This window comes from Vidua chalybeata, chromosome 2 (assembly GCF_026979565.1).
Source record: "Vidua chalybeata isolate OUT-0048 chromosome 2, bVidCha1 merged haplotype, whole genome shotgun sequence".
Classification (NCBI taxonomy): domain Eukaryota; kingdom Metazoa; phylum Chordata; class Aves; order Passeriformes; family Viduidae; genus Vidua; species Vidua chalybeata.
The window spans coordinates 100794359-100814268 of NC_071531.1; the positions used below are offsets into that span (position 1 = coordinate 100794359).

Below are 19910 nucleotides of genomic sequence, written 5' to 3' on the forward strand. Positions count from 1 at the left end.
TACCAAGGCTGCTGAACTCTGCAGATGAAACATGAAGCACTGACTGTCCCCCACCACTACCAGGGAGGTCTGGCACTAGGCAGGGGCATGTTTTCCTTGTACTGAAATATCAGGGGGAGGGCTTTACCAGTCTTTATTCCATTCTCAAATGTAATATATTCTGAAATGGTGGGAACAAAGCATATTTTTAAGGCATTTTATTTTCCCTGTAAGAGACAAAAGAGATGTACAAATATAGTATGTGTGTTATATTAGGGGAAAGTCAAGCCTTTGATATTTCTGCTATAATGATAATTTTGTCTACCTAATCAGTTTTATCTATCTACCCCATCTAATCTCATCAAGTTTTGCATTTATCCCATGCTTATCATCAGAATAGAGCAAGTGATTACAAAATACATCAAGCAGTTTAATCACTGGGTTTTTGTTTTTTTTTCCTTTGTACTCCCAAGTAAATGTGTATGAAAAAGGAGACTGGAAGACTATGATAAAAATGGGTATGGCTACTATGATAAAAATGTTCTCCTACTATAGGTAGAAGACTATGATAAAAATGTCAACTTGAGGAAGGCTAGGTTTCATTTAACCTTTTAAAGATGTATTTTGATCTCACAAGGAAAAGATTTTCTAAAATCATCATACCAGCCCATGAGAAAGCTTGTTCTCAAAACTATATGTACTTTACCCTTCTGGCTGATAATTCACTTTATTGATGGCCCCAGACTTGAATATATGGGACATGTGGGTGTCTGGAGACAGACATGTTTACACCCCAAAAGCCCATGTGTGCATTTTTCCTGTGCTGATATTTCCCCCTGTGGGTTTCCTTTCAGTACCATTTACTTGGTTCCTTTTAAGTTCCCTCTGATCAACATTAACACTCTGATCTAGATCCCCGGTTAGCCCTCAGCTATTGGCTGGTCCCCAGTATAGCAACACTCAAAGGTAAGTCAAGCCATGGAGTTTGCACTAGACCTGTGATATGAAAATACTGTTTGATTTTTATTTAGCACTTTAATTAACTTTTCCTGTTTCTGCTCATTTAAAGTGAGGATCTTGGCAAGTTCCCAAAGTCTTTTCGTCTTCCACTGTGTGCAAACCTGAAATTAAAAATGACAAGCCAGGCACAAAGTTAATGCTAGCTGCAGCCCTGAGCAAAGAGATGGGGAAAAAAAATTTGTTGCCCATGTATGAAGGGGAGGCAATGCCAGGTGTTTCCAACGTTCAATCTTCAAACATCAATAGGGAGACAGGGTATTGAAAAAAAAAACAAGCCTCCCAGCTGCCTTGAGGCTCAAATTTCCAGCACAGATGGGTGCCTGAGTATCTCATGTACAAAACAGAAACTGCCAGTTGTGCATGCAGAGTCTTTCTGATTATCAAACCATCAAGGAGTCTGTTCTTCACTGGCCAGGTCATTGGTCCTGTAGTGTCTGCAAAGCCCAGTGTATGAAAGTGCAAGAAACCATCCTAAGGCATTTTTTGTTAAGTGAAAGATGCCAAACTGTGACCATTCTGATTTGACTTTGAAGCTAACCCTGCTCTGGACTAGGTGATATCCAAGGTCCCTTCTTAGCTAGGTTATTCTAAGTTTCTGTGCTAGTGGAAATCACCCGGCTTGCTGACCACCTTCAGTCTTTAGAGTTAAACAAGCAGTCACATGTTTTTTTTAGTGTGACTCATGATAAATTTCCAAAATCTGTTAATTTAGTTTCCCAAAGGGAACCATTTGTCCAGTGCTACTGCAATGTACACTGTTCAGGTTTTTTTTCCCATTTACTTCAAAAATGAGGGCCACTTTAATACAACTCAGCTTTGCCAGTGCACACAAAACCTATAGATGCACAGTCCTTTTCATTAGCTCTTTTTTCAGCTCATGTGAGGGGCCTTGAAGTCCACAAGAGTTTTGCCTCCTGCAGTGCTGTATTTCTGTCTCTGCCCATAAGTATTGTGCTCCCGCCAATGGAGGCGAAAGATGGCGGGGGGAGAGGAAGAGAGATTGAGTCTTCCTGGAAAGTGCAGCCCAGCTGGGAGATTTAATTTTAGGTTCACGAGACCTGGCACCTTGGCAATGTCCTTTACATTGCTGATAATGCTGTTCTGGCACAGAGCAAACATTGTGTGAGGAATGCAGCTGGCACGCCAAACTGGCGGGGAGCAGGGGGCTAACATTTGTCACAGTTATCAGGGTAGCTGCACCACTGACCCCTTTTGGCTGACTCCTTTGTGCCTCCACCTCTGTGGATAAAACCATATAATAAACACCCTCATTAGTTCAGAGCCCAGTTCTGAAAGGTCACCCACGCTCTTCTTCTATTATGACACACTGAACAGGGTGTATCTGTAACTCTTCCCTTCAATGCCTTGGGACTAGAGCTACATATATCTATATGGCCACAAAAAGCTTTTGGGGGGAAAGTGTTTACTTCTCCAAGCCAAAGAAAGCAAAGCCAAAAGGAATTTAAAATAATAAACAGTCCCCTCCTTTGCCACTCCTATAATATCCAGTTTTACTTCACCCCAAGCTCCTGAACCTTGGAGACCAGATTTGATAGGTTCCATTGGTAGGAACCTATTAAAACCATTTCTTGGTAAGGCAGTTTTTTTATGCCTTTTGGTTTTGAAGGACCTCTGAAACATTTAGCTCAAGTTTTTCATCTGGGCTTGCACTCCTTGCTGGACAATGAAAGTCATTTGACAGTCTTTTCCTCACCTGCAGACTCCTTAATTGAACTCCACAAGGTGATTGAAAGGAAAATGTGAAATCAAAAGGCACCCAGATTTTTTTTTATTTGAAGGATCACTACATATATGGATATTTAATGTCTTTGAAGCTATTGTCTCACATGTGCTGTAGTACAGACTATCCCTTGTATTCATACAGTAGAATGTTTTTCCAGCAGTAAAACAGTATGGCTAGATACACATTTCTGCAAGGATGTGTTTAATCTACTACACAATTCTCAGCTTTGCTATTCCTAGAGGGAGCTCAGAACTGAGTTTTAACTGTGGTGGTGAGGTGCTAAAGCTCTTAAAACCACAGGCAAACCACAAGACTGGAAGGTAGGTTCTCTTGGATTGCAGATCAAAAGCAGCAAACACCATTTTTCCTGACATTTTGAATAGAAGTTTCCTCTCCCTGGAGTTGTTATGCAGTGGTTGCAGTAGTGTGCATTTCTGAAGAGCTTCCTGTGTGCCAGCTCAGCACAGAATTCATCTCTGCAGCATCCAGTCATTTGAGAAATCTCTGCTGAGCTGTTGTGTGTTGGCATGGAGAAATTAGAGCTATCCTGTGTAGACTGATTAATTTTACCCACATTTGAAAGCTCTGTTTGAAGCCTTCTACATGGTATTTTCTCACACTTTCTCTGAGTTGGCATTTTAAAAGTTAGGCGAACTGCTCTGTGTATATATTTGTGCCTTAGAAATAAAACTTGGAAAAAAGACAGGTGCCCAAATATGGCCACAAAAAGCTCCTCTTACAGCTTTGGCATGATTTTTCTGACCTCTGACAGTAGTCAAGAGTTTTAGTTCAAAGCAGGACCCTTTTGTACTGCTGTGTAGCTCTTAACTTTAAGTCTTTGTAGTGTGCTAACTTTAGAATGTGGTACATTGACCAAATTACGATTATGCAGAATATCCCTAAAGATAAGGCACAACAGGTTTCATTATTTGTTCTGAAAGTAATCTTGCAAATGCCTAATAAATCTGTCCCTACTTTAGAAATTACTTTAAGGAATGATGAACTCAATTAATTTGTAGGTGATTTATATTTGCTGCTAGATTATTTTCATGGGGGAATTTGAAAATAGTGGTTGCAATTGTAAAGTCTCAAAATTTGAGATCTAGCATCACTGTAGTTATGGAACATAGCTACATAACTTTGTGGCACAGGAATTTATGTAGCACAATTTCCACATTCACTTATAGTTATGGCTTTTAGAAAATTCAGCTTTTCCCCATACTTCCAATTCCTTTGGCAGGGTGGAGAAAAACACTGGACTGAACATGATTTCAACAGGATCAGTGGAAGAAGGACTCCCCATTCAGACTAAAACAGATCTATTTTAAATAATTGGTTTTTGTTTCTCTGATTTCTGTGCTTTTAAAAGTTGGAAGTATCATGTGGAAAAATGACATATTTTGAGAGATTTCTAAACAGAAATGTAGGTTCTATACCTTAGGGCTGACTTTTCAGTTCATCTACTATGGTGATAGGTGGTGCAGGAAATGTTCAAGAAAATGAGTGGATGGATGTTTATCTTCTTGTGAAAACATGGTGATTGATAGATATTGCATAAATATGGGAGGATCTGTTAATTTACATTTTTACCTGGCTGCACTTGAAAGTGGGGGAAAAAATTGAAGAGAAATCTAAGCAAATAAATCCTGCAACAGTTAGTTCTACTTGTTGATTTCAGGTTACCGCATGAGATTAGGATCTAGCACAGACAAAAAGGATTCAGGTCGCCTTCATGTTGATTTTGCTCAGGCAAGAGATGACTTTTATGAATGGGAATGCAAACAAAGAATGCTGGCCAGAGAAGAACGCCACAGACGTAAAATGGAAGAAGACAGACTGCGCCCTCCTTCACCTCCAGCAATAATGCATTATTCTGAACACGAAGCTGCTTTGCTGGCTGAAAAATTGAAAGGTAAGCAGCATTTGCTACTTCCCAGTTTATTATTCCTTAAAAGCCGGAGCCATGCAGAGGCCAGAGCAGTGAAGCCAGTTTCTCTCTGAGGTGTTTCATTACTTGCCCTGTTAGCTTTCCTCCACTGAAATGGCTTTCTTTGCCATTTCTATGCCAAGGGTAATGACAGGCACTCACCTGCTGGAAATGCATGACATCTGTCTATCTACCTGTGCTTTAACAGCTAAAACACAACCTTCAGAATGCTACAGATGGGTTTTTTTTCTGTTAAGTTGCTGCCATCATATGTCTTGGAAGTACTCTCTCAGTAAGGCAACCTGTTGCAAGCATCCTTCTTCACATGAAATGCCTTATTCTTAAAATTAGTTTAATCCTCAACATCTAGGTTACTCCTACACGTGCATTTGACTGTCCCTGGCATTCCAATTGCCCTCATGAGCTGACACAACTTATCTCTGACACACACCAATCATTCTTTCTCTCCCTCTTTAGGGTTAGAATTACTTGTGCAGGATAGTGTCATGTTTTGATATGTGTTTGCTTCCTTGTTTGTTTTTTTTTCTAGGTACATTTACTGAGTTAATATTTTTCAAGGGTGCACTTCAAGGATTCATTTTATTTTAATAGCTAACATAAGCAGAAAGAAGCAAAGAAATAAAGTTATTAATGGTAACAAAATTTAAAAGAAATATGTAGCAAACAACTCTTCACACCACTTAGAGTTGTATTTATTTTCATCAAGTGTTTAGCAGTTGTGTTTGGCATTCTTTCCTCCATGATGGCCAAGCACATTGCTTAACTGTGTGCCAGGTCACAAGAAGCTGTGATTCTTGCCACTATTTCAGAATTATCTAGATTAGGCTTGGACTATCTAGCTGTCATCACACTGGTCTCTGTTCTAACTATGAAATATGTTTGGGGAGTTGAAGAAGTGTTCAGTTCAAAGTGTTTCATCCTTGGAGCATGGAGCAGAGATGCACCCTGCTGTCTCTCTGAGTACTGCACTAGTTGCTGTTAGTTGTTGCTACTACCTCAGTCAGTTACTAGTTTGGCTGACTCTCATGGCCACCAGATGTACTTCTCCATAAAATAATTAATCAACCTATTTGATAGATTGGTGAAATAACCCAGATCTGTTGATAGGCCAGGAGAAAGGAGGCCCTAATACAATAAATTTTAATTCACACCTAGCTTCCAGTCCAGTTTTAGAACCATCTAGTTTTAGTTGAATATTTTAAGAGTTAATCTTTTGTAGGGAAGTTTTTCTTTATGTAGTAAGGCCTACAGGTTTCCTGAACTAAACCAGAAAATGCAAAAAGTCTGGACAATTTCTTCCATATGGCTAGTCATTGCTTGGGGCAACTGAATGTGGGTTTTTGCAAGATGTTTAAGATGACTATATTTAGAAGGATTTTTCTTTTCATTTTGGGAAGTTTCCATACTTAATTAAAATCTACTCCAAGCATTTATATCTTTGGTTCTCCTAAGGGAAATTTAACCAGAGCTTAACCCATATGCTCAAGTTTAATATAAAAAAATTTTTGCACAATATAGACCAACACTATGTGCATAACTGTTTTTCCAGAAATAAACTTTCAGCAATGTATGTCACTTTAAAAAAAAAAAAAAAGGTAAGTTTATTTTTTTTATTGGTTGAAAATCATTAATATCCAGCAAAAGAATATATTGCAATTTTGAAAGTTCTGCTAATTAACAGTTGCCTTGCTGTGATTGTTGTGAGATTAAAGACACCAGCCCTGGATCGGTACTGATAGAGAAGGGTGGAGAATGCAGAAAAGACCCCTCTCTTCTCAGTGAGCATGAGCTGTGCCCTGTTCTAGGTAGTAAAGAAAGCAGAGCAGGCTTCAGTAGTTACACTGGTCTACTTTACCTTCCCTATGGCATCACAGCCAGTATCTGTAAAATAATGGCACTGAACTTTATGGGCTCCCTTGGACAACATGGAATCACCACATGAGCTCTTTGTGACATCCTAAAAAAAGAACTAAACAAACAATAAAGAAAATTCTTCAACTCTGGCAAGGGTTCATGTAATAGACTCATACAATCATTAAGGTTGGAAAAGACCATTTAAATGTGGACTTAGATGAAAGTGGCAGAATACATACATACATGTACATATATATATATGTATATATACATAGACATACACACATATACACACACACACTCACAGAGATATGTAAAATTTGGGAGCTAAAACCTCAGGTCTCTGTATTATCACCATATTTGCACTGCTACAAAAGCCTGGACAATTGATCCTAAAGAAGGATCATAATATATCTGCACTTGTCAGGATTTTACTTGAAAGGTTGTTTCTTCAGCAGATGCTCTGCAGTTCTTTTCATAAGGAAAGTCATGACCTTGCTGCGGTGCCCACTTCAAAAGACTCCTGAGCTCTGTTGCCAGCTCATGAGACAGAGCTGCAGGTGCCCAACATGCAGGTTTCAGCTCCTGAAGTGCCTCCAGAAGTTCACGGAGCAGCACTAGCTAAAAAGCTAGCCAAAATAACTGATCATATCCAACCCAAGATACTGCTTTACAACCATAGATGTAGATAACTTGGTCTGAATCTAAGCAGCTTTTGTTGTCAAAATAGCCTTGGAAATTCCTGACAGCAAGGGAATCTTATGGTGGGCAGAGATGAGGTAGGCTTATCAGCCACTCCCCTAGTGTGGGCCAGATTTATTGAGTCTGTAACAGAGGTGACAATATCTTTCTGCAAACTACAGCATAAGACTAAGAAATAGTTGGTTTTGTGTAACAGACTTGGCTGGAAACTCTTGCTCCAGTGCTGTCAGCATATTCCTGTTCCCTGGTGTGCTGAACTTACCTGGTACAGCAGTGACTGTGGGTGAGAGAGTACTGAGGAACTTTTGTTCCAGTTGGAAACAGAATTTCATTGTAAATCTTCAGCCAGGTAGTCTCTACTGGTGTGGAGCTTCACAGAGCAAAGGCACCAGTTCTTCAGTGCCTGGTGGCTGGGGCTGGGAATCTACTGCATCTGAGGCCTCATATACATGAGGATTTATAATATACTCTCCATTCCCTGTGGACTATCCTGAATCCCTTCATATCTGCAAAGAACTTGTTTTGAACACTTAATTTTTGCAGAAATTAAAGAAACCCATCAAACTATGGACCAGTGCAGTTTTCCACCACTTTGTAATTCAGCGTGTATCAAAAAAGTATTTGTTTATGTGTATTTCCCTTTCCCTTTTGCATTTTTCCTTTTTTTTAAGATTAAGATCTTCATTACTCTTGCAAATGACGTCCTTCTTAACTCTCTCCTTGTTGGCAGTATGAACATTTTTTTCCTGCACCATTCATGTCATTAACCTGAGCCTTGATTATCAAAATGAAATGAGCTCCAGCATTCCAACAAGATGAGTAAAATGAAGAGCATGAGATCCTTCTTATCTGTGTTTCCTTGAGAAAATACCTCAATAAATTCACAGATGTGAACTCTGGGAATCCAAGGTCGTTTACAATGAAGTGTAAATGTTATTTACCTCCTTAAACAGCCTTTGAAAACAGACCTTGAGTTCTTGTTTTGACAAAACCAGCAGAATATTATGTCTTCTGCTATTACACTAGAAAAAAAGTGACTTTTGCTTCTTCTGGTTCATTGCAGCATTTGTGTGTGTCTTTGAGATTTTAATTCCTCAGTGTTAAATCAGATGTGTTATTACTGCACAGTGGAATGTGTCGGTAGATATTTACGTTCAAATTTGCATGCTCTGACATCTGTTTTCCTGGGTGCGTTATAAACAGTTAAGTCATGTGGTGCCCAGAACATGACACAACTGGAGATAGGCTGAACCTTTTAAGTGGAGTGCTGCTCTGTCAGGTGCATTGGAACAAAACACTTTAATCCGTGCTTATGACATTTGCGTTTCAAAGCAGGATTTCAAACATTATGGTTTTCTTAATTCAAGCATATCTGTATCTAATGGTATCATTTTCAGAAATCACTTCTTGCAAGTAAGATCCTTTAAAATGCTACGTATGTCTTACTTGCTGCGGGTAGTTAAATAGTTCTATGACTTAACAAAGGCATCTCTCTATATCTGAATATCTGGGATTTTTTTAATATTTTGAGCAACAGAGACATAAATATCTGAGAGTTAAATAAAATACCCTGGAATTTACCTCCCTTTTTAATATAGTGTTTCTTTATGAGCATGGGGAAGTTATTCATATGGTTTTTCATTTTAAGAAATATCATTTAAAAATTGAGAAGCTGCTGCTTTGCCAGGCACTGTATTATCCCCTGAAGAGAGCACAGATTGGAAATTTAAATAAATAGATGGCAGTTATAGTAGAATGAGGAATGTGCCTTCCACAAGACTCAGGTAACATCAAGCCTGACAATCTCAACTCTTGCACATCGTTTGAAATATAAACAACATTTAATTGCTTGGGAGATAGGATATTTCACTGAGAAGAAAAATATACTGCTTTCATGATCACCCTGCACTTGGGAGCCAGATTGGTGGAGCAGTGCAGAAACAGTGCAGTTATGCAGAGAGGCAAATCTCACCCAGAAATAATCAAATTCAGTGCAGAGCTACGTCAGAAGGGGAGGCAAAGTGAGATCCTATGAACAAATCCAGTGAATGCCAGGTTTAAATGCTGAGACTCCGGACTTTTTTTTAGCCCAATTTTTTTTTATTAGCGGTATACCAGGACAGAGCCCTGAAACAGACATGTTTCGATGCTTTAGCGTCAAATCTGTTCACTCACCCTTCCTGATTTTAGATTATCATTTTCTCCTTCCTTCTTCCATATGCTGCTGACATCTGCTGTGGCACAATACATCTGGCTCCGAGAGCCTTACACAGGGGCTGTGAGCAGGCACGGTGCGAGGGCACTTTTGTGTGCTTGCAGAAGAGCATAAGGTGGGTTCAGCTATCAGCAGCCTGGTAACCCAATTCCCTGGGCACATCCCTCCAAAAGCCTATAGAAGGGACACTCACTGCTTAGTGCATCACTAAAAGCATCCTCCCTCACCTCAGCTGTATTGTATCAATTCAGATTTTGAGGTTTTAATATAAACCCACTGGATTAAATGCACCACACTGTAAAATTACTCAAGTTAATTACTAAGAGCTGGGAAACGGCAACTCACCGATCTGAAAGTTTTTGGTGTGATTTTGAGAAATATGGAGGAAACTCAATAACCTCATAATTACTTTTCATTGGAAATAATGGCACCAGCAGGAGAAGATAATGGATTTCTGTGTCTGACATGAAACACCCACCCAGGAAGAATCTTGTGTGATTTAATTTGAAAGAAAGAAGGAGTTTGATTATGCAGGGGGAGAGACTACTTTTTAATATATCTTTTAGTGAACATACACATGTATTTTAATCAAATCTAGTGTCAGCTAGAGATTTGTTACATAACTGGAGAAGTTTCTTGGTTATAGCATGCAGTTAAGGCTATTTAAAAAAGAGTAAGGTGGATATTAATCATTCTTTAAAATAACCCTTTGGCAGTAAGAATTTATATTTCTTGATTCTTACTTGTTATGCAATGCCACTGGGTTAAAAATTTTATTAATCCCAAAAGTATTAGACTGATGTGTGTGATGCGTGGCACAATTATATAAGGGATTTGAGCAGGAAAAAAAGAAGGTGAGGGTAGTAGACTGAAGAGTTGTGTTTCTAGGTCACTGGCAGGCACTCTGTACAGAAGAAGCTCTTAAGCCAAGAGAAAAATAGGTTGTCATTTTGGTACCAGAAGTGGTGTGTGCTGGAAAGAAAATTGTTCCTGATGCATGGGGGAGCTGGGCTGAGCCTGCTGATGAGAGAGGTTAGTGAACCTTTTCTCTGACCTGATTCACCCACAGCAATCACCTCCTAAAGTTTATTCTTTTTTGTGTTGAATTCAGTCTTTGCAGTTTAGAAATCTTAGTTATAGTTTAATAAACTATCAAGTCAGAAGTCAGATTGAGAGAAACCTTGGCCATACATCCTTCCCTGGCTGTGGTTATACATAATGAAGAAGTTTGCCTCCTGAATTGAACTGTGCCACCTTCCTGTTTGAACTGGGCCCAGTTTGACAAACTGGAACTGGAGTCTGAGCAGCTGAGCACTCCAGGCAGACTGAGGGCAGTGTAACCATCAGCAAAGGGGTAGTGCTGAGCGTGGGGATGAGGCAGGGAACACATCTTCCCATGGCACTGCTACAGCTGACAGAGGACAGGCTGTTAATCAGAGGCAAAAAAGGAAAGACATATCCCACCACTCTTGTCCTTTCTCTGCCTGACCTGCAGCACAGTCGTGCTCAGTACGCACAAGAGCACCTTCAGGGGTGTTTGTTAATTGGGTTTCTGCTGGTCAGGGCAGAACTTGGCATAAAGGTATACCTGCCCCTTCCCATCTTACAAAGGGGCCAGAGGACAATGAGGTCATTAATGCTTCCCAAAACATAGGCAAACAGCACAGGAGCCTTCTAGGTGTAGTCACTGGAGTAAAGAGCAACAGCTCTGTCTTTTCAGAATGTCCTTGTGAGACTGGAAGGTTGCATTAGGGGAGCAAGATTCAGGACAAGAGACAATGTATGGTGACTCTGGACAACATCATAGCACATAGGACAATGCAGAAGGTTTACTGTGATTTAGGGAGACTCCAAGTGTTGTGTGAAATATCTCAGATACTTTTCAAACATCTGAGAAAGACCAGGGTTGAAAAGATAATAAAAGGCTAAATCAGTAGCCCAGTGTTTGATCTTGTCCTAGCTAGAAGTCCAGCATGCAATGTCACTCTTGAAACACAGAAATATCAAGTTAGCTATATTTGCAATATACCTATAAATGTAAAAATTATAGAAATAAGAGTGTTTGAATGCCTGGCTTCAGAGTGATGGATTAGTTGATATCTTTTCTAATGGCTAAGACCTTAGACACCATCACCCAAGTTGTGAAAGCACCTGATGGAGGTTCTTAACACTGAGAGGTAAATAGTCATATTTGAGGGTACTCTGAGCTGAATTGTGCCCTGTGTTACAGCAGAGAAACTCCCTAAGCTGAAAGTAAAACCTCTGTTTCCAACACCTTTTCCCAGGATACCATTCTGTAACAGTTGTTGTCACAGCTTTTTCAATTAAATGTTTATTCCAGTTGGGGTTGCTTAGAGGTGGTCAAATTACAAGCAGAAAAATGCAAAACATTTGTCAGCAATTATTCCCTTTTTTCATAGAAATAGTCCTGTTAACAATTTTCTGGGCAGCTCTAGGGACGCATTTTCTTTTCTTTATATTTCATTTCATCTAAGTTGTAAGCTTGGATTTAAATGTCAAATATCTGTAGTTGATATAAGAGGAATTTGAAATATCTACTCTCTAGTGCCCTGTGATTGAGTCTGGCAGCACCTGGAAATCTCTTATCGACAGAGACCCAGCAAGCCATCCTGGATGGATGGGTAATCTTCAAATGACACAACGTTGTCAGAGCTTGTGTTGGAGCTGCCCTTTACAGGGACATGCAGGGGTGCAGGTGCTTGCAGCAGGTGCCCTTGTGGAATGGTTGGGATTACTCCAACCGAACGTGTGCCTGTTGCAGGGATGTCGATACAGGAGCAGGCCAGCCCAGGCTCCCTTTGCAGCTGCTTGAGGGAAGCAGGCACTTCTGGGGCACAGTTCACCTCACCATTAAACAGACAACAAAAACAGGGCTGATAAAACCTACCTTATTCGCTTAGAATATGCTGTGACTTGGAGGAGGAAAAAGCTCTAAGAGTAAGAAATAATTTGCCACATGCTTATTTTAAAAGAACAATTACATATGGGAACATGTCTTATATAAAGGAATTTATTTGAAGAGTGTGTTTTTAAACAGTGTATAATTATGTGCATCCTACCATGAGGGAATAATTTTGAACAGAATTAGGAGTTTTGTTTTATTTTTTGAAATAAACAGCTGCAATCATAAGGCAGTTCACGCTCTGTTTAAATTAGATTCCATTGCTGCATTTCCTCTACTACTTATCTACTGACTAAAAAAGAAATTAACAATCTCATATAAAAATCGGATTTTCTAAGGCAATCTCTCATTGCTAAGAAAGATTCTGGATGAAAAAAACGGATTCACAGTGAGTTACCTTATACCAGTCACTAAGTGAGCTCAAGAATATAAAAGTTAGAAATTAAGGTGACATAAATTTTAAAACTGTAGAGAAAAGATTTTATTAACTAATGTGCTCCTGTTGTGCATATATTACTCTCTAGCATTTTTGAATGTAACTTCTAATTATGTAATCAATGAAGATGCTGATGTTTACCAATGAAAGGATTTTTTCCTGCTCTGTGAGCAGAGCTGTGAATTAACTATAACAGTCCCACAGACCTCTGCAGCTCCCTGGAAGTACAGTATGATGAAAAGAGGTTTTCAGCATGTCCTTTTAAATGGGTAGAATCTATGTGGCAGAAGGATGATATGTTTACAAACATCCCTTACAGACACCCACTGTGCCTGATAAAAACAAAATGAGGGGAGGGTGTTTTTATTTCATAGAGGCTCTATAGCAAAACAACATATAAATGAGTACTGGGAAGAGACTAAAAGAAGGAAAAAGGAGGATATTTCTGTGCTGCTGATTTTCCTCATGCGTGGAAACGTGCTAACATTGCCAGAAACCATTACAGGTTATTCTTATTTACTAGTGTAATTATAAGAAACATTGTGTTTCAGGGATGAGTTCTTGGCTGTATTACATCTTTGACATCCAGTTCCCATGCAACTCAGCAGGCTGAAGATTTTGCCTAAGTCTTTTGGAGAGCCTTATCCTCATGTTTTCTTGCAGTGAAGAAGCTTTGCATGAGTCTTGTTTACATTTGGCATTTCTGGGGTCTATATTCAGCCAACCTCACTCATCAGAGCCACTTAATACATTCCTGCTGTGTATGTACCCAGTAAAGCTCAGAAGTGGAGTCTAATCCAAGAGGACAATATGAAATGAAAGGATACCCATCTGATTCTTCCTGTCCAGTGAAAATTAATGAATGGTGATAATGAATCACGTGTTAATGTTTTATAACAGATACACCCTTGTACACAGGGAAGGTGTTATGTGTTATTTTGCACTTTTTTCTTGAGGGATCTTGGGGGAACATGCCTATTCAGCTGTGGAGAGCAAATCTTATTGCTGTAGCTGAAAGCATGTTTCAGTTAATAAGATGTTAAAGATCAGGCAATGTAAAAATCTCTTCTTCAGAGGCTGTGGGCACAGAGCATGTCACTAGTCCTCTCTGTATTTTAGGCTATTCACTTTTTAAGGAAGTGATTATTGATTCAGAATAAAAGCCAAAATCTTCACTTAACAATTAGTATTTCATTATTCTTCGTACATGGAAAACAGACTCTTACAAACTGTGTCACATGTTTCTGTATCCTGTAACACAGTTGGCTTGGTTTAGTATTTTCCAGTTTTTGTTTTAAGTGTCTGTTGGTTATGACTACACTGCATCTTCCCGCCATAACCATATACACCTTCTTCTACAGAAAGGAGCCATCTAAAATATATATACAGAAATATAACCAAAAAGCACTAGATGAGATGTTTAAAATGAGTTGTTGGGAAATTGAAGTTTTATTGAATAAAATCCTGGTGAAAAAATAATATCGAATTGCACAAAAATGGTTCCACAGGAAGACACTGCTGTAATAATATTTTTTTGCAGTTCAGTCTAAATGGGACTTAAAAAGAAATGTTTCCTCTTAATCCTGATGAAGCCTGAAGTGTAATGGATGCTGTGCTTAGAGTCTTCTGAGGAAGCTGAGAGCACTGTCAGAGGAAAGAAGATTACCTGGGGAGGGAGTGTACAAAATCTAGCCTTCAGTTTTGGCAATCTTTCTGCAGAGAAAAACAACTTTCGTTACCTGAATGGCAAAAATGAAGCTGTAATCCAGATGTTTTCCTGAATTCATCTGGAATCCTTTAAAAAAATATATAATGTGAAACATAAAACGAATAGTACAAAACAGTTGTATAATACAAATCTAATGCTGGCACATTGTCTGTTCAAAGCAGTTCCTTGTAATTAATCAGTGTTTTGAGGAGGAATTGTTCAGCTTTAACATTGTTCCTTAATTAACAACATGATGTTAATGAAATCTATTGACAGAATTATGGCTGAGCCCAAGCTCCAAGACTGAGCTTTTGGCTGAGCAGATTAACACAGACACATTTCATTTCCTCAGTGAGTCCAGTACCGCTGAGGTCTCCTCACTCCCGCTGTAAGGTCATTCCATATCACTGAACGGCTTAAGGGAGACATTGCAAAAGTGAAGACTCAGGCCACAGGGAAGGGGGGCAGGCTGCTTTTTGTTTTGAGAAAGCTATTAAAATGAGGAGAAGACAAGCCTTAAAGGAAGATTTATGTAGTTTCACATGGCTGTATTGGCTTCTTACATCTGATAGAACAAAGGACACAAAAGTTCCCCAAAATTATATACTGCAAGCAGGATTTATGGTGATTTTAATGTGGCATGGAGCAGAAAATGTGTTCTCAGCAGGATATTTATGCCTGCAATTTGAAACCTGTGCTTTGATTGTTCTAGATGATAGCAAGTTTTCCGAGGCCATCACGGTGCTGCTCACCTGGATTGAGCGAGGCGAGGTGAATCGTCGCTCTGCAAACCAGTTCTATTCCATGGTGCAGTCGGCCAACAGCCACGTCCGCCGGCTCATGAACGAAAAGGCGGCTCACGAGCAAGAGATGGAGCAAGCCAAGGAGAGTTTCAAAAATGCCTTAACAGGGATCCTCACTCAATGTAAGTAACTCCCTTTTCGTCAGTGTTGTAGTGATGGTGGTGGTGGTGGTAGTGGTTTTATCATTTTGCTTGTTTGTTTGGGGGTAAGTAGTTGCAATGCAGTCATGCTCTACTTTGCATCCTATTCCCTACTCTATGGCAGTTTGGAGGATCAAGGACCATTCCTAAGAACTTATTATTCAAGGTGAGCAAAGTTTCAGTAGTTTTTTTTTTATTAATAGATGAAGACGTGCTCTATTCACAATGTCTACTGTTGTGTAGACATAATGCTTCAAGAATGGAGACGGCAGAAGCCTCACTGCTCTGAGAAAAGACCATGTTTTTTTGAGAGAAGGTATATGTAGCCTGTGTGTGGCAGCTAGTTAACTAGGTCAATTACAGAATAGAGCACAATTAGGGAATATTTTTAGCCTGGGTTTAGGTAAAAGGCAGTAGAATCCAGTAACTTGTAGGGATAAATTCACAGGTAAAGGCCACCTCCACAGTAGAAAAGTATGCTGTACTGCTGCTGGCGTCAGGACTGGTTGGCTGATACAATGCCAGTACTAATTGGGCAGATAAACTGTCTTAAATATCTAGTGCTGGCAGCTATTTCCTTAGTACAGAAATACAATCAATGAACTTACACTAATGAGGTTCCCTCATAAAACAATGATTGCCTAGAAGTTTTCTTCAAAGGCGAGAGGAGAGGAGAGGAGAGGAGAGGAGAGGAGAGGAGAGGAGAGGAGAGGAGAGGAGAGGAGAGGAGAGGAGAGGAGAGGAGAGGAGAGGAGAGGAGAGGAGAGGAGAGGAGAGGAGAGGAGAGGAGAGGAGAGGAGAGGAGAGGAGAGGAGAGGAGAGGAGAGGAGAGGAGAGGAGAGGAGAGGAGAGGAGAGGAGAGGAGAGGAGAGGAGAGGAGAGGAGAGGAGAGGAGAGGAGAGGAGAGGAGAGGAGAGGAGAGGAGAGGAGAGGAGAGGAGAGGAGAGGAGAGGAGAGGAGAGGAGGAGGAAAAAAAAGAAAAGGCAACGAAAAAAGGAGAAGGAAAACTGATTTAATTGTTGGTGGTTTTTAATGTGTCACCTCATGTCTCCTCAAGGAAGAGGCATTATGATACTCAGAAAGGTGAAGCCTGAAGCCAGCTCTAATGTGCCAGTTGAGAACAAAACCCAAGATAATTTACCAGAAAGAGGACAATGAAGTTGTTACATTGTAATTTCTGAATCATACCTGTAATCTTTACATTAAAAAAAAAAAAAAGCCTTAAAGGCTTTTGTGCAATTTATTTCTGGTCCCTCAGTGGACATCTTTTGAAAGTTAGGGTTGAAGGCATAAGCTTGTATGGACTTACGTGGCTTAGCAGAGCAGCCACTAAAGCTTCCTGCATAAGTGATGGAGAGCTCATCATCTCAGAAGACAAATTCACCATAGGGCATATATCCTAATGTAAGAGTTTAGATGCCAGAACATAGAAACAAAGAGTCTGGGCCAAAGACATTTTATTTCTGTGGACATATGTTCAGAAAGTAAATTTAAAAGACTAGCTAATTCCCTTGGTAATTTGCTAGGCATTGTTGTCTTCTGTCTCAGCATCTAAAAGGCAGTATGAGGCACAGAGATGCAGGCACCATGCATGGAGTGCTGTTCAGTTCACACCAGGGCCTCTCTAGTTTTGTGTGCAACAGCCAGCTCTAGCATTCAGAAATGCCTTCTTCAGCTGCATTAAAAAAAATCCCCCATTGTCAGCAGGCTGAACTTTAGTTAAATCAGCCTAAATTAGCCCATTTGTCACCAACTGTTGTAGAACATCTGTCACTTGGAAATAGAGATCCCTGTAGTTTCAGGTGGAAATATGCAGTTTTGGCTATCTGTTTTGCTCCTGTAATGTGCTGAATGCTGAACTTACAAAAACAGAAATAGCTCTGGCTTCAAAATATAAGTTTCCTAGTGCCACAGTAAAAGCAGAGTCTGGAAGAAGAAAGTTTCTGACAGATCTGGCCTAGGAGGACAAGGTCAGCAAAAAGCATCTCAGGGAAAGGTGTTACACTGTGGATTTTATAAGAATAAGTTTTACAAGCTTTCCATATGTTCTCCATTGTTTATTTTATAAACATCATGAACATTGACCATTATTAGCATTAATATGTCTTATTAAAATTCCTTGCAAACGTGCTGCGAACAGATGGATAATGTTTTTCCTTTACACATGTATATGCCTAAGATTGCTAAGCATGGAGATTCTGAAATGAGCTTCCCTTTTTCAAGGAAATTTGAATTGATCTGTATTTGAATTGATCTGAGGAATATTTTTCATGCATCTTTTTCCACTGCTGTTCCACAGTCCTGCATAATTGGCTACAATATGTCAGTTGCTTTATGAAGAAGAATTTGAAAATACAAGATGTCCAAAATAGGTGTGTGTGGCCTATTAAATTCTGCAGACTGACAGAAACCCACTTCTTCTCTTCTGCAGTAAGGATCCAAAAGTCTAGTGAAATGCTGCAGCTGTGTGGCCATTTGACATAAATATTACAGTATTTTAAAAATATCATGTGGCAGTCCTCTCCCATGAACTAGTTCAGATGTCAACTTAGAGCTGACCATTCTGGGCTTTCTTTGCAGTCAAAAGAGAAGAATAAGAATCTCCACAGAATAAGTCATCAAACTGACCTCATGGTGTTCTTCCAATAAGATGAATCATCCCTTGGATATGCCATTTTTTTTCTCTGCTGCCCATAGAGGATTCATAGAGCTAGGGGGCCTAGCTCTGAACCAGATGTCCCACTTTTCACATGCCTTGTTCAGAGCATATTAATCCCACTTACTGTGTACAGCATTGATACAGACAGGTGTAGCATAAGGGAAGAACTTGGAGTTAGATAAAAATGCCAGCAATGAATGTTATGGAGAGTGAAAAAGAAATAAAATTGGCTTCAAGTTCACTCACCTGGAACACACACACTCACACACATACACACACAGTCTTAGTGGGTCTCAGTAGAAAATACTTTCTTATTAATGAGGATTACTGTGACCAGACCATTTCATCTTATGGCCTAACTAATAAAGAACTACAGGCATTGAAATTCCTGCTACAAATTTGTGCCTGGAGGTATTTAGGAGATTACTGAGCAGATTACCCCTTAAAATTTGGGTCAATTGCTCAGCACGTGAATTAAATACCTCATCAAGGTACTTGTGCCAGGATAATCTGTGAAATAAAGTGTATTACTGTTGTCACACCACAAATTTATAGCACCTGATTTAAGTGCTACAAGGAGTCTTAGCCTTGGTATGGTGCTTCTTCAGTTATTTAAGGGATAAAGAGAGAAAAATGTTCACTTCCTTCTTTTTATTAAATTACTTCATTTTTCTAGATTTGAAATTGTGCTTAAAGTATGGATTGCTTTCAAGGATTTTTGGATAGGTCTGTCTTTATGGTTTGACATCTATTTACTCCCACAGTTTAGATACATTTGACACTGCCCCTTGACTTTCCATTCATCTCTGTTTTGTTTCCTCCCAAACCACCTTTTCAATCTAAGGTTTACAGACACTGATCCTCATGTTTAAGGAAAATGGAGGCCCTAGAGATATCCCTGTTGGGCTGTTGGTGTTTTTTTAGACTACACCAAAGCTGCAATTACCTCCTCTGACTCTCTTCTCCATGCACTGTAAACTTTGCCTACCTCTTACTGAGTTTTCAGACTATTTAATGCAGTCTCCCTTGACAACACTGAAAAAGGTACCTACAGGTGAATAAAATTTCCATATTCAAAAATTAATTTCATATCTAAAGAGTAAGACACACAAGGTGGTGGAAGTGTCCCAGTTTACTAGTTCATAGGTTACACATGGTGTAATGAAGTCTCCCATGGCTGGTTACTGAGCAGATTATGACACTCCATCATTTGATCATTTTTGTTCATTTGACTAAAGAACTAATGGACTTAGTGGACTCTGAAACCATGTCCGCATCAGAGTCTATGAATCAGTCTCTTGTGTGCCTGTGGGGGAACAGTGGGAAGGTGGATTCTATCATGGAGCCCCCTGGCCAGATTACTTGACATAGAATTATAGAATCAGTAAGGTTGGAAAAGACCTTCAAGATCATTTGAGTCCTGCCTTTGAATGAACACCACCATGCCAACTAAACCATAGCACTAAGTGCCACATCCAGTCATTTCTTAAGCACTTCCAGGGATGGTACCTTCACCACTGCCCTGGGCAGCCTGTTCCAATGGTTAACCACTGGAAAAATTCTTCCTCATGTCCAGCATGAACATGGACAAGGGGGAATGTCTTTAAACTGAAAGGGGACCGGTTTAGATTAGATATCAGGAAGAAAAGTTCTGTGAGAGTGGTGAGGCACTGGCACAGGTTGCCCAGAGAATCTGTGGATGCCCTATCCCTGGCAGTGTTCAAGGTCAGGTTGGATGGGGCTCTGAGCAACCTGGTCTAGTGGAAGGTGTCCCTGCCC

The 19910-nt window shown here is 39.8% G+C and overlaps 1 protein-coding gene across 3 annotated transcripts in view; it reads left to right on the plus strand.

Annotated features, from left to right (window-relative positions):
• Positions 1–19910, plus strand: part of ENOX1 (ecto-NOX disulfide-thiol exchanger 1) — a 359470-nt gene that overhangs the window by 261113 nt on the left and 78447 nt on the right. For all 3 annotated transcript variants that reach the window (XM_053936182.1, XM_053936184.1, XM_053936183.1), the window contains exons 8-9: positions 4422–4655; positions 15242–15454. In XM_053936182.1, coding sequence (XP_053792157.1) covers positions 4422–4655; positions 15242–15454 — 447 coding nt within the window. The remainder of the gene's footprint in view (positions 1–4421; positions 4656–15241; positions 15455–19910) is intronic.